At 44.1% G+C, this 14086-nt stretch overlaps 1 protein-coding gene across 1 annotated transcript; it reads left to right on the top strand.

Annotated features, from left to right (window-relative positions):
* The first annotated feature begins 9562 nt into the window (after positions 1–9562).
* Positions 9563–12784, top strand: LOC147603163 (pentatricopeptide repeat-containing protein At5g27110-like). The gene has a single exon (XM_086797399.1). It carries the CDS (start codon positions 9828–9830, stop codon positions 12711–12713), a length of 2886 nt encoding a protein of 961 aa, XP_086653525.1. The 5' UTR covers positions 9563–9827; the 3' UTR covers positions 12714–12784.
* The last annotated feature ends 1302 nt before the right edge of the window (positions 12785–14086 follow it).

Here is a 14086-nt window from a genome sequence, read left to right on the forward strand (position 1 = left end):
TCCCTCATGTTTTGTTTATAGACTTCTTGAGAACTAGTGGATGCACTCTTAGTTCGCTTGTTGCGGTTCTTTTTCCTCCTAGTGGTCCTTTTTCTATTGGAATGTAGGGTCTTGTCCACTAGATTTGCCTTTGCATCCCTAGTTCGAGGTGTCTCATCAGTTTGCATTTTGGCATTTCGTGTCTGTGATCTAGTCATGACTCTAAGTGGCACGACATCCTCATTCTCTGATGAAGGTGGCGATGGAACTGTCCCTACAAAGTTGAGTGAGACCTTTGGTTGAGAGGTGCCTTCCTCATGTGGTTTCAGCAAACAATCCTTTGGGAAGTGTTCTACACAACACCCTAGACAATATCTTTCAATTGGTGGAAACTGTGGTACTGTTGTATTGGATCGAGCTGCTTGCCTTGAGCGATGTGGACAATCACGAGCCCAATGGGGTTCTCCGCACTCATAATAGGGGCCCATTAGTTTGGCTTCTAGTTTCCTTTGCTGCCATTGACCTGAGGGGCCTGGAGTCCTAGGTTGGTAGCCGCCAAGAAACATCAAAGAATTTTGTTCCCCTGGCCAGTGCTTGGCTTGGATATGCGGGACTTTCAAAGAGATTTTCCTTGGATGAATATGATGCATATTCCTCCTCCACATAGCCTGGGTTTACCAAGTCTCTACACATATTTGAATTATCGTAGTCAACAACCCTCACAGGAGCAGTCCTAGGAGCAGGAGGTTGAGCTCCAAGAATAGGTCGTGCTTGCTCTTGTGCCATCGGTGGCTTACGTTCAAAATTAGTATACTGTTGATGCATTTGTGGAGTCACTCTTCTTTGCTGCTCACGCTCCTGTCTCATTCTTGCAATGCGAGTACATTCCTGTGTGGTGTGGGTAAAGTTCCAAGCACAGGCCTGGCACCACTTCTTTGTGGGTTGGTTTGTGACTAGAGGAGAAAAGGTATTACATTCTTCGGTTTTATGGTTACCGCCACATGCTCCACAAAGATGAGGACCTGTAGGTAGTACACTCCTCAGTCGCTGCTGCTATTGTTGTGGCTGCATGGGTGGGCGATAAGTTTGTCCCAATCTCCTTAGTACTAGGTTAGCTATCTGGTCTGGATTTACTAGCGCACTAGACCTTGAACTTTGGTCATCACCCCACTAATCCCTAGGTTGCACCTCAGGGCCAGAACCATCTTGGAATTTGAAGTTATCTGTGAAATCCATAGCATCATGGCAACCCTCATTGAAATTTGTATGCTTCTTTGCATAGAGATGTGTATGCACTGTTGAATTTTTGAGTCCTTTTAAGAAGAGAGAAATTAATCGACTCTGGGTGGGCTTCTCATCTTTTGGGCAACGATTAATGTACCGCTTCATCCTATTTACACAATCTCTAACACTCTCAGTCTTGCCTTGCTTGAAAGAGTAGATGTTTGCTACCGTGTCATGTTGAATCCCCATCAATGAAAAAGCAACAATGAATCTCTCTTCCAGAACTCGTAAAGAAGATTTGTCTGAAGCCTCTAGTGCCTGAAACCAAGCAAGGGCCTTTCCCTCAAGAGTGAGCCCAAATCCTTCAATTTGCGTATGCTTGTCACTTGCTCATCAGCTCGAACTGCTTGCCTAAATGCTGCTACATGGTCATATGGATCTCCCGACCCTTCATACTTCTTTACCAGTTTCTGAAGAGTTGATGGCCTTACTTGTCTTGAATACTCATCATAGGGCCTACGGCCTCTCACTCTTAGTGGGAATTGTTCCTCTCTTTGGTAAGATGGTCCACATGCATCCCAAATTGCTGTGGGTCCCCTATTACCTGCCTCACCAACCCCCTCCATAGATCTTGTTACCCGCATTTCAGGAGGTGCATTTATGGGAGGCCAAGTTGGCTCCCCTACCCTCCGATTGTCATAGTGAGAGAAATGTTGTTGTGGTGTGATCTGTGGTCGCACTTTTGGTGTAGGATAATATCTTGGTGCTAGAGTTGGGCTACTTGCAGTGGTCCACTTTGATGTTGAGGGTCCCTCTCTAATGAACTCTCGTAGGGGAGGAGCAACAGTTTCTCCAAGAAAGGATGTCTCTCCTGGTTTAGCTGTATTTGTTGAGAACACTTCCATGAATAATGGTTGTCCTTTCCACGTGAGCTCCCGAATCTCCTTCCAATCTAAGGTTCGGTATTCATTGGCCCATTTATAAACGATTCGGTTCTTGTATTCTGCAAGCTTCTCGACTACCACCACAAGTGCTAGAGGAAGATCTAGCTCTGGCAATCTAATTGTGTCATAATATCCTTCTAAAGAGTCCTTATAGACCTCTTGAAGTGGGTCATCCTGTAAGACCTTTGTCACTAGAATTTGTCGTACAAACTCCCATTGGTTCTCAGCCCCCTGATCCATTTTGCTCTTGCCTTTCCTATCCCTTTCCAAATTTAGATCTACAAAAAGTAAATCATCTATGGATGGCTTTGAGGACTGGGCATTGGATGGTCTAAGCATGTCCGGCTCAATGAGCCAATCATCTCTAGACTCCCTTGCTCTGGAAAGCTTTGATAAGTCTAACAACTCGCTTTTAGAGAGCTCCCCTAATTTGTCTACATTCTCTGGATGATAGGTGACTTCGTAGCGAACACCATCTCCACCCATGTACATGTTACCCTGGTCATTGACTAGAGGTGCTCTATCAAGTTCTAAGAAAAAGTCTGCGATCTTAACAAGATACCGTTGTTGTGGATCCCTAAAGATCTCAGCTCCTTGAGCATTCGTGTAGACATATTGAAGTCTCACATTGAGTGGTAACCCCATGGTGTCGGCTTCAAATGGATTAAAAGATCTTGTGGGTGTCCTATTTGGGGCTAAGGGATGACTATTTGATGGCCCTAGATTGTCCATGGACAATGAGCTAGTTGTTCTGGAAAGCGTATCAGATTGGGATTCGAAAAAGGTTTCAGCAATATCTGCCAAATTTCCTACTGATTGGGTCCCACTTTCCTGCGTAGGTACTCTAGAAGGTGCCCTAGCCCTATGGCAGTGTCTATATAACATCCCGACCGCAAGTGCATAAGGTCAAATTTTAAGGCTTTATATATATATATATATATATATATATATATAAACCTTACCTAACCACCACTACATGCAACTAACATGAATATATGTAAATACATATTTTTTTTATTTTTTATTTTTTTATTAATTACACAAAAATACTAATTATGCACAAAATTACAAAAATTTAAAAAAAATGCAAGTTACACTAATTATGTAAAAAAATTTACAGAAAATTAAAAAAATACAGATTATGTAAAAAAATATGGACTCAAAATAAAACACATAATTTTTTTTTTCTTTTTTTAAAAAATTATTTTTTATTGTTTTTATTTTTATTATTTTTTAAAAAAAATTACAAAGAACATGAAAATTAACAAAAATAAATAAAAAATAAAAAATAAAAAAATACTAACCTTATCCCGCGCCTTATCCTCCGAATCGTGCGCCGGCGCATCTGCTTCGCCTTCGCTTCTCAGCCACACGTTCTCTGCAGCACCACCTTATCTCCAGTCGCTTCCTCAGCTCCTCGCTTCCTTCACAGCCAGGCGCCCTTCTCCGCCTCTGCCGTCGGTGGCGCCTGGGCCTTTGCCTTCGCATCGGGCCTCTGCAGCCCTCTCTTCCTGCTGTGCAATCACCTTAACACCGGGCTCAAGCCGCCTTCGCAATCGCCGGCCAGTCACCACCGCCGGCCACTTCCCACCTCCTTCACCTTCTTCTCCGCTCGCCTTCACAACTGTAGAGCCGGCCTTTGTCAACCTTCGCCGCTAGCAGCTGAGGCTCGGCCTCCGCCTACGACATCTCTTTTGGCCAGCCTTCGCTTTTATGCTTTCGGCCTTCAGCGGCCACCGAACCAGCTGACCCCACCAGCCGCCGCCTTGGCTTCTTCGCCGGCCACTCTACAGCTGCAGCCGCCCTCCTTGCGGCCACTTCGCTTCTTTCTTTGGCCACCTTCACCTCCGCTTCGCCTTCTTCCCGCTTACCATCAGCCAACAACCGCCTTCACCTCCTCGCCGCCAGTCAACTCGCCGGTGCTGCTGACGACGACACAGGCCTCTCGCCTTCACGTTTTGCTGCGCCTTCTCCGCCCGCCGCGCGGGTAAGCTGACGCGGCCTCACCACCTTCACCTTCGCTGCCCAGCCTTCGCCGCCTTGACACCTCACTCCTTGACTCCAAGCACCCCGCTTGCTATATCCCAAAAACAGATAACTATTCCGCTTATTACTCCAGAAATTCCATACTCTGCTTATGAATCCGGAGGGCGGATCAACCTTCCGCTTGTGACCCGGACAACTAAACCAGATAGAGCGCAGTCTGCACTCCCCCATGAGACTCCGCCAGTGCACCTGCTGCACCCAACGCTCCCGACTTGTTAAAGCTGGAAAGAGGAAAACTCTTCCGCTTTCTCAACTAAAGCCAGGTGGTGCTCTCGACGTTGGCTACTACAGCCTTCGTAGCCACAACTTCCGCCTCCTTGCCCGGCCTCCTCTTCTTTCGTTTGCTGCGGGTGAGGCCTCACCTTCTCTTTAGGCCACCTCACCACCGCCGCTTTCTCTGCTTTCAGCCGGCCTTCACACTTGAGAGCCTATGGAGCTTGCATAAGCTATGGAAGAGCTTAGCAACGCACCCTATAGATTCCGCAATGCTCCATGAGAGCTACAACCCGTCACAATGCATGGTTTCTTTGTGTGTTTTAAAAAAAATATAACAAAAATAAAAAATAAAATTTGCAACCTTATCCGGCCCCTCCTTTGTCTTTGTAATCTACCTTTTTTCTCTTCTAATCACTAGCTCCGAGATTCCACACTCGTGCTAACCCTAAACCTAAAAACAAAAAGAAATAGTGGTAGTAATGCAAGCTTCTCAACCGGTTTTGAGTCTTCTCCCCGGCAGCGGCGCCAATGGAGAGACGAAAGACTCTCTCACTTGTAGAATGAGTAGTATGATCCGTGTATAGCTCAATCCAATGGGATTTGCATCCCTTTCGGAGCTAGGGATTCAACCCGTAGCATGAGTAGTATGATCCGTGTGTAGCTCAATCCAATGGGATTTGCATCCCTTTCGGAGCTAGGGATTCAACCCGTATACCGGTGCACAAAAGCTTATCTACAAATGGAGAGAATGCTATGAACACCACTACCTTGACATAGACTTAACACACACAAGCTCAATCTTGCCATTGCTCATTTACTCATCATCCCACTCATTCATGCATCCAATACAAGAAGAAATCTAAGCTAATGCATACACAAGCTCAAAGCATACTTCATTCTCAAGCACTTACTTCCCTAGCATGCATTCAAACCTTGAAGCTTAATGGAACTTGAAATAAACATGCATTCTCAATCACTACTCAAGCAATGCCTTGCCCATGGATAAGCTACAAGCTATGGAGAAGCTTAAGCTTGAATCCACTACCACACAAAGCCTAATAGAGAATCCACAAGCATCAACAAAGAAACATGCACACACTAGAGAAATAGAGATGAGAAGAGAGACAATCATCATCTCATTGCATTGAATTAAAAAGAGCATTGCTCATACAATAATGTAGATGGGGAGAGAGAAGAGCTTGCACCTCTATGAAAAAGAGGGAGAGCTAGTCTCAAGAGAGCTCAAACATGAGTGTAGCCCAATGTGTCCCTAAGCTCTTAAATGAGCCACTTTTTATACTAAAACTCCTAAAACTCCCAAAACTTCCCATGTGGGATTATTCTTAAGCCCACTCCCACACTCATCTACAACTTGGAACTCTTTACAAGAGCCCTGAATAAGAATGTCAAGTCTCTTGTTTTCCTACTTGCATCTTTGTGTTGCATCCTTGCATTGATCACCACTCGTCACGCAATAAGTGTGGCTAGTGAATATTTATGGTGCCCATAATTATACAATTAGAAGTGGGATGTGGGAATGGATTGCTAACCTGAATATTGAGGGTCAATGTATCTTTATGGTGGATTTTATCTTTATGGTGGGGGATTTTAACATGGTTGAGAGGGATAGGTGTGGGGGAAGTATTGTCTTGATGGGTCAAGAAAAGATGAGGTGAGAGAGTCTAAGAAGGAGAATGGGCTAAGGGATGGGTGGGATGTGGGGGACTGGGGTTCAGACCCTGATCATACCTATATTAGCCTACAATACTTTGGATCATCTTCCAGAATAGACATGGTTTTTTTAATCAACAAGCTATATGGGCTCCTCAACTTTTAAGATGGCAGTTGATTCTAGCACTGGTTTGTTTGATCATATGCCTCTGAAATGGGGTTGGCATATAATGGGATGGGAAGAGGCTAAATTAAACAAGTTTCCTACTAGAAAACTAAGAGTAAACAACTTTTTGCTCAAGGATGAACTATTTATAAGACAAACTGAAGAGGCAATAGAGAGACTTAAAAGGAGAGGAACATTTGAGGGCTCCTACAGGCACTTTACCAATGAGATGTAGGGTATGATTAGAGGGGTTGGGAAATTGAGAGGTGAGGAAAAAAGAGAGGAAAGAAGGAGGTGGAGTGAACTTCTAGAGAGTCTTCAGAAAAAGAGACAAATAGGGAAGCTTATAGATGAGGAGACTCTCTGGTATTTTAAATGTCAAGCTGGTTTGAAGAGTGAAGAGGAGAAATGCATTAAGAGAGAGGACAACATATATAAATGGAAAACCTTCAACAATAAGAGGAAGCCTAATAGAACTGCTCCCTAAACAAGCAGCTTGTGAAAGGTTTAACCATTGGAAACCCATTACCTTGCTGACTGTTATATACAAAATTCTAGCCAAAATTATTGCCATGAGGATCACCCCTGTTCTGTAGAAAATCATTTCCAAGAGGCAACATGGCTTTGTAAAAGGTAGGTTAATCTATGACAATATTTATGCTGCCATGCTGGGGAGAGACCTTGCTTTGCGGACACATCAGAAGGGCATTTTGACCTGGAGAAGGCTTATGAGACAGGGTGCATTGGTCATTTGTGGCTAGGGTAATGGAAAAATTGGGTTTTGGAGTTAGGATGGCCACTTGCATATACACCCTTACTTTGGGTGGACATTCCAAGTTGTTGCTGGATGGGAGGGTGGTAGGGGGATTTAAGGTGAACATGTCAGTAAGACAGGGATGTCCTCTTGCTTCTTTATTATTTGCTATTGCCTCGCATCCCTTGATAGTGGCATTGGAACATGCTGCTACTGAAGGGGGGGTAACTAGTCTGAAGCTGAGTAATGGGGAGCAGCTTATTTACAATGTTTTGTAGATGACTCTCTAGCTGATAATGATAATGTAAGATTGGCTTAATGCATTATTCAAGATTTTGATGATGCCTCTAGATCCAAATGCAATATACATAAATCCAAAATAATAAGCATGTCTACGGATAATAATTTTGACCTAGAAAGATGGGGTTGTGAGGTTATCAAAAGGGGACAAATTGTCAGACACCTATGGGTTCCTTTTGGAGTTGAAGTAACTAACAAGCAGCTAACTGACTGGGCTCTGGACATATTTTATTTGAAGCTTAAAAAATGGGAAGGCATTAGAGTCCCATTCCATGAGACAGGGTGGCTATATGTAATACAGTGTTGAATGCTTACATCATGTTTTTATGCCTTGTGTTGGAGTTTGGAAAGGGTCATTGGCAGAAAATTGTGAGGCCCATAAGAGACTTTTTATGGAGAAATGGACGCTCTAGCAACAAGGTCTTAGCCTAGATTGCATGGGATACATTAAGTTTACTTAAGAGTGAGGGATCTTCCTTCTCACATAGTAACAAGGATGGCATTACTTCTCCCCAAGTATCTTCAATAGAAGGAGATATGGACTAAGATACTGAAAGAGCTTGTGGAGGACTCTTATATTTATTTTGAGGGTAGATGGCAAGGACTAGGATGGAAGGATAAGTTATTCTCTTATGCCCCTCTCAAGAATACAGGCTCTCCTCTATGTAGAATGCTTCGCAGTAAATGGAAAGAGACTTTGGGGGGCTGATGGCTTGGGATGGTTGTTATATAGCTTTAGGAAACTCTCTTTATGCCTGGGAATTTGGTAAATTTAACCCCCCTAACTCTTCAAGATCCTAGAATACCTAAAAACTTGAATAACAAAGGACTTAGGAGGCTGTTTGACTGTTGGGATGCGACCTTAGTGGGATAGAAGGAATCTGAATAGTTAGAAGAGGAATTTGGAGTGACTTCTAGGGAAGGGCAGTTGGTTAGACAAGTGCTGGAGAAGGTACAAAAGGGATGACTTCTATAGCTTTTGATGAATCATGCTATATAAAGGATTGGGTTTGGTATAATGGGGTTAAACTGGACAGAGGGTCAACAAAGGATTTGTATAAGGACTTGAGAGAGTGAGGGAAATGTAATCTATCGCAATAAAATCTGGAGGGTAAGCTGGAGCTCCAATAGTTGGAGAAAGAGCCAGAAAGCAATATGGGAAATTGAAATTCCTACAAAATCCCAAGTCATTCTTTGGAGAGTATGCATGGGAGCCTTGCATATTGGAACTAAGCTGATACAAAGAAATTTTACTAGTGGTTGCTGCTCTAGGTGTAAAAGTGCTCTTGAGGATGGGAAACATGCCTTTTAGGATTGCCCTACTCTATCAAAGGTACTTGGACCATAATTGGGAAATGGGTCTATAGTAATACAGGGATACAAGGCCCCAATGGGGGAACTGGTTACTAGGGAGATGGTCAACCAATGATGGACATGCTGATTTTATCTTCCATGTCAGATTCTGTTGTCTTTGGGAGATATGGAACACCAGGAACTATATAGTGTTTCATAAAGCAATTGACACAAGGATAGATGTGACAGGGCTGATGCATAAATGTGTATATATGTGTTGGTCTATTTAATCTGGTAAATAAGTTGAATAAGGATGAGATGATGCAGATAACTCAGACCTTGCAGTAGCCATCACTTGACTACTATTCTTGAGAGGGATACTTTCATTCATACTGGGCTGAGCCTAACAGGTTGTTTTCCATGCTTTCAGGGAATCACATGACTGAATCTGAAGTCAAAGCCAGTGAAGTTTGGACCAAAGACTAGAAGATGGTATAGAAAAGTGAAGCAGATGGATTATACATTTGTGGCTTTTATAGAGAACTCGATTGGAACCAAACCATTAGTTAAAATCTGGTCTACGAAGGGTGATGTTCTGGAAAAACAATCTCCTAAAGGTTGCACTATTGAAGCCATGATTGAAGCCTGCATTCAGCTAGGGTATTAGATCTCATAGAAAAAGTCTTCTTTTGTATTGGAGGATGATAGATGGTCTTTGGTGTGCAATTTACTAAACAAGGTTTGAAGGATGGTAAATCTGATGTAAAGATGTAAGTAAAGCTGCTTTTTGTTGAATAAACATATATATCTATTGGTCCCAAAAAGAAAAAATGATATGAGGGTCATTATTTTATTTAGAAAAACACTCTTACTTTTGAAGATCTCACAGAATATATGTCATAGAAATGCAAAAAACATTTTGGTGCCAATATATATATATATATATTATCCAAGGGCAAAATATTGAACTTGCTAAGTCTAATGAAGTTTTCAAGCACTGCCGCAGCGCCCGAGTTTGCCTTGAGGTACTTCTGCTGGCATGCGCGCGCGGAGACGGAGACGGAGACAGGGGCAAGACAGACACACAGAGAGAGGGAGAGAGAGGATTGGACACGGATGGTCATGATATTTTTAACCAGGCTAAGTTTCAAACGATTCACGGCAATGCCAAGGTTGATACCTGAGCAGGTTGTGTGATGGGCATAACAAGATTGGTGTCAGAATTGCGGCATGTATGCGACATGAGAGTGTCAAGGGAGCATCTAAAATCCTCAATACCGTGCAAGATCGGAATGTAGCCTCCTCAGATACAATGATTGTGGGTCATGCTCAGCATGGCCAAGGTTTATGTGCTCTTAAACTCTACGAAGAATTGCAGTATGCTGGCGTTACGCCCAACAAATACATCTACCCTTCAACCTTGAAAGCATGTGGTAGCCTAGGAGATTTGAGGCAGGGCAGGCTGATACATGAACATGTTGTTAGACATGGGCTTGAATCAGAGGTGGTCATTGGCAGTGCCCTTGTTGACATGTATTGCAAATGCGGAAGCCTTCATGAGGCGAGTGCTTTGTTCAATAATTTGCCCACCAGGAACATAGTTACTTGGGGGGCTATGATTGCAGGGTATGCCCAGCATGGCTATGGTTCTTCTGCATTTGAACTCTTTGCAAGAATGAAGTCAGGGGGCATTAGACCAAACAAAGTCACTTTGTTGAGTGTCTTGAAAGCATGCGGCACTACTGGAACCTTGCAACAGGGCAGGCTATTACACGACCAGACCATCAAAGATGGGTTTGAATCAGACCTGGCTATTGGGAACACTCTTGTTGTAATGTATGCCAAAGGTGGAAGCCTAGACGAGGCGCGCAGAGTGTTTGAGAATTTGAGAGGTCGGAATGTTGTGTCGTGGGGTGCAGTGATAGCTGGATATATGCAACATGGCCAAGGTTGTCTTGCTCTTGAGCTTTTTGAAAAGATGGATTATGATAGTGTGAAGCCAAATACCTTTGTTTTCTCATGCATCTTGAAGGCTTGTGGTAGCATAGAAGCTTCAAAGCAGGGCAAGCTGATACATGACCAGGTTATTAGAAACAGACTTGAGATGGATATAGTCATTGGTAGCAGCCTTATTGACATGTATGCAGAGTGTGGATTTTTACGTGAGGCTCGGTATGTGTTTGACAAACTGCGGGACAAAAACGTGGTTTCATGGAATGTGCTGATTTGTGGGTATGCCCATCATGGATACAGTCTTCATGCACTCAACCTCTTCGAAAAGATGAACCTCGAAGGGGTAAGACCAAATAAAGCGACATACCTGTACATTATGCAAGCATGTGGTGATTCCGGAGCCATTCTGGAGGGCAAGGTCCTGCATGCACACATGTTTGAAAGTGGAATGAAAGTAGATGTGGTGATTGGGAGTTCTCTTATTGACATGTATACAAAATGTGGAAGCCTAGAGGAGGCGTACGAGGTTTTCAATGTTTTGACAGAGAGAAATGTGATTTCATGGAGTGCCATTATCAGGGGTTATGCCTATCATGGACATGACTTCCGTGCTCTTGAACTCTTTGAAAGAATGCAAGAGGAGGGCATAAAACCAGACAAAGTCACATTTCTCTGTGTCTTGAAAGCAACTGGCAGTTTAGGGATGATAAAGCAAGGCATACTACTGCATGACCGCATCATCTTAACCGGACTTGATCTTGATGTGATGATTGGGAATGCTCTCATGCACATGTATTGCAGTTGCGGCAGCCTGGAATCTGCATGCAGAGTATTTTCTAACATGCCCTCTCAAGATGCGGCATCTTGGAGTACGATGATTGTAGGATATGCTCTGCATGGCCATGTTCCAGCTGCATTTGGATTTTTTAAGCTAATGCAACAAGAGGGCATAAAGCCGGATAAGGTCACGCTGCTCTGCATATTGAAAGCATGCACCATCATAGGAGCATTAGAGCAGGGTAAGCTGATACATGATCATATCCAACGCAGCGGAGCTGACTCCGATGTGGCTGTTGGGAATGCGCTCGTTGATATGTATGCTAGATGTGGGAGTCTGAAGGACTCTTCGAAAGTGTTCAATAGCTTGCTGAAGCCAGATATCATCTCGTGGGGTGCAATGATTGCAGGGTATGCCGAGCATGGCAGCTTTGGCCTGGCTTGGGAATGCCTACAGAATATGCAACAGCAAGCGCTAAAGCCAAACAGTATTATGTTTACTTCTATTCTCTCAGCCTGCGGTCGTGCCGGTCATGTCAAGGCTGGGCACCAGTATTTCCAACTTATGATAGAGCATTACGGCATTGTGCCAACTTTTGAGCATGTCAACTGCATGGCTGACCTTTTTGGCCATGCGGGTTGCTTAGAGGAGGCCGTGCGGCTGCTGCAGAGTATGCCAGGTCAGCCAGATCTAACAGGGTGGATGTCTTTGCTAACTGCATGCAGAACACATGGCAATGCAGAGCTAGGCAGGCAGTCCTTCGATAAGATGTCACAGCAAGATTTCAGCTATGCGGCAGGGTATGACTTTATGGCTGACATTTATGCTGATGCACAGGACATGGAGGTCGCATACAGAATACAGGAGCTAAGGTCTACCACCAAGGCGTGGAAAAAGCCCGGGAAGGCATGGATGGAGATCAGTGACAATCTGCATGAGTTTATCGTTGGGGATCAGACCCATCCTCAGTATGATAAGATCCATGACAAACTAGAAAGCTTAAGAGGTTTATTGAAGGAGGAGGGGTACCTACCGCAGTTTTACTCAGTGGTAGGTCTGACATCCCAAAAAGACGTCCAGTATAGTTGCTGCAAAGAATTAGGCGAGGCATTTGGGTGTCTCACAGCACCTGAGGGTGACATTTTCAGAGCGACTTTTAGGGCAAAAAGCGAAGTTATTCAAACAGAGGTTCAAAGAGAGGGCGGAAGACCAAGGGTGCTGCATCAGCATGTGGACTGCCGACCACGAGGCTGTGCTTCGATGTACTTTCAAGTGCGTACTAATTGTAGCTTTTCATACATTTTTGAGAGGAAAAATGACACATTATGTGATTTTCATTGCATTCTCGCATTCAATGATGATTGCATTTGTGAGAGTCCTGTTCTATAGCTGCATACATGGTTGTTTGTATGCAAATTAGCTTTGAAATTCCCCAAGGAATCAAAGGGTATTGCTTGTTTCATCCCTCTACTAATTGGTTGTTACACCCAGCAGGGATGTTACAGATGTCATCACCCTTTGCCTGGTTACTTCACTATTTTCCTCTTGTGGTGCCTGTGCCGTGTGTGCACCCAACACACGGCTAATGGCCCACAATTGCATGGCCATCCAGTTGTTCCCCCTCCAGTATCACAAGTAGTATACTCCCCTTGCTATTTGTGCATGGACGACTCCAACCCAATGCCTTTTCTCTGATGCACGTTGCTCTCCTACCCCTTTGCCTCACCCATCCTTTGTTTGAGCTGCACCAATGGACTCTTCTAATTCACATGAGATTTCTTTGGGTCCTCTTCAATCAGGATTTTGACACTTCCAGGGTAGCAACAAAGGGCAATTCAATTGCAAGAAGTTCCAAGATATGAATTTTTTTTCACTTCATCTCATCCCCCTCCTTTGCATCAGATTGATCCCACAACACCCCGTCTGCTTATTGAAAAGCTGCTATAAACTGTGAGCTTTCATCCCTTAAGGAGAATCAAAACATAGTCATTGGTAGATTGACCTACTAATCAAAACATAATCAGTTGTTAGTGGATCTTTTAAAAGGAGGCTGGGATCTGATGGTGCAATCTCCAAGCAGGAGGCTGGTGTAGTTGCTCGTGGATTTTCCCAAAAGCAAGTATTGAAACCTGTTCCCCGATGCTGAAAATTGCTTTCCTTTCACTATGATTGTGAAGTGCATTGAATGGTGGTGGAAAGGGCTTTTCTCAACTGTCATCGTACTGATGAATTATACATGGATGAGCAGCCAACCTGGTCGTAATTGGTGGGAACTTGGCACCTGGGTTTCTGATGTACCGGATGGCTACTTCGGCCAGATGGTGAGTTTTGTCATGTGCATGATGAATGCCATGGACATTTTCAGGAGCTGATCCAGAAGAGGCAGCCAGATAAAGAGTATGAACCAGGTAGAACCAGGATGATAGAGCACAGAGCACTCTTGGCAGTGTAGACTGGAGAAAGATGTGGAGAGCAAACTGAAGATCAGATGGCTGTCGGCTGCAGGACAGGTGTTGCTGGCTGCACAGATGGCTGTCGGCTGCTCACAGAAGTGGTCGGGTAAACCAGAGGACAGGGGCAGCAGCAGGCGCAAGGAGGAGGACCAGTCGCCTGTATTAAAGAGCATTTAATGCATTTATGGCTGGCCGACCAGCAACCAGCAGTCGGCCAGCATACCAAGTGTCCAAGACACATGTAAATAGCCAGTGTGCTCATTGTTATGACCATTCACTCCCCCTTTGGGTGTGGGTCTAGACTAGGAG

This window comes from Cibotium barometz, chromosome 65 (genome assembly GCF_041138505.1).
Source record: "Cibotium barometz isolate CiBa-2024 chromosome 65, ASM4113850v1, whole genome shotgun sequence".
Classification (NCBI taxonomy): Eukaryota; Viridiplantae; Streptophyta; class Polypodiopsida; order Cyatheales; family Cibotiaceae; genus Cibotium; species Cibotium barometz.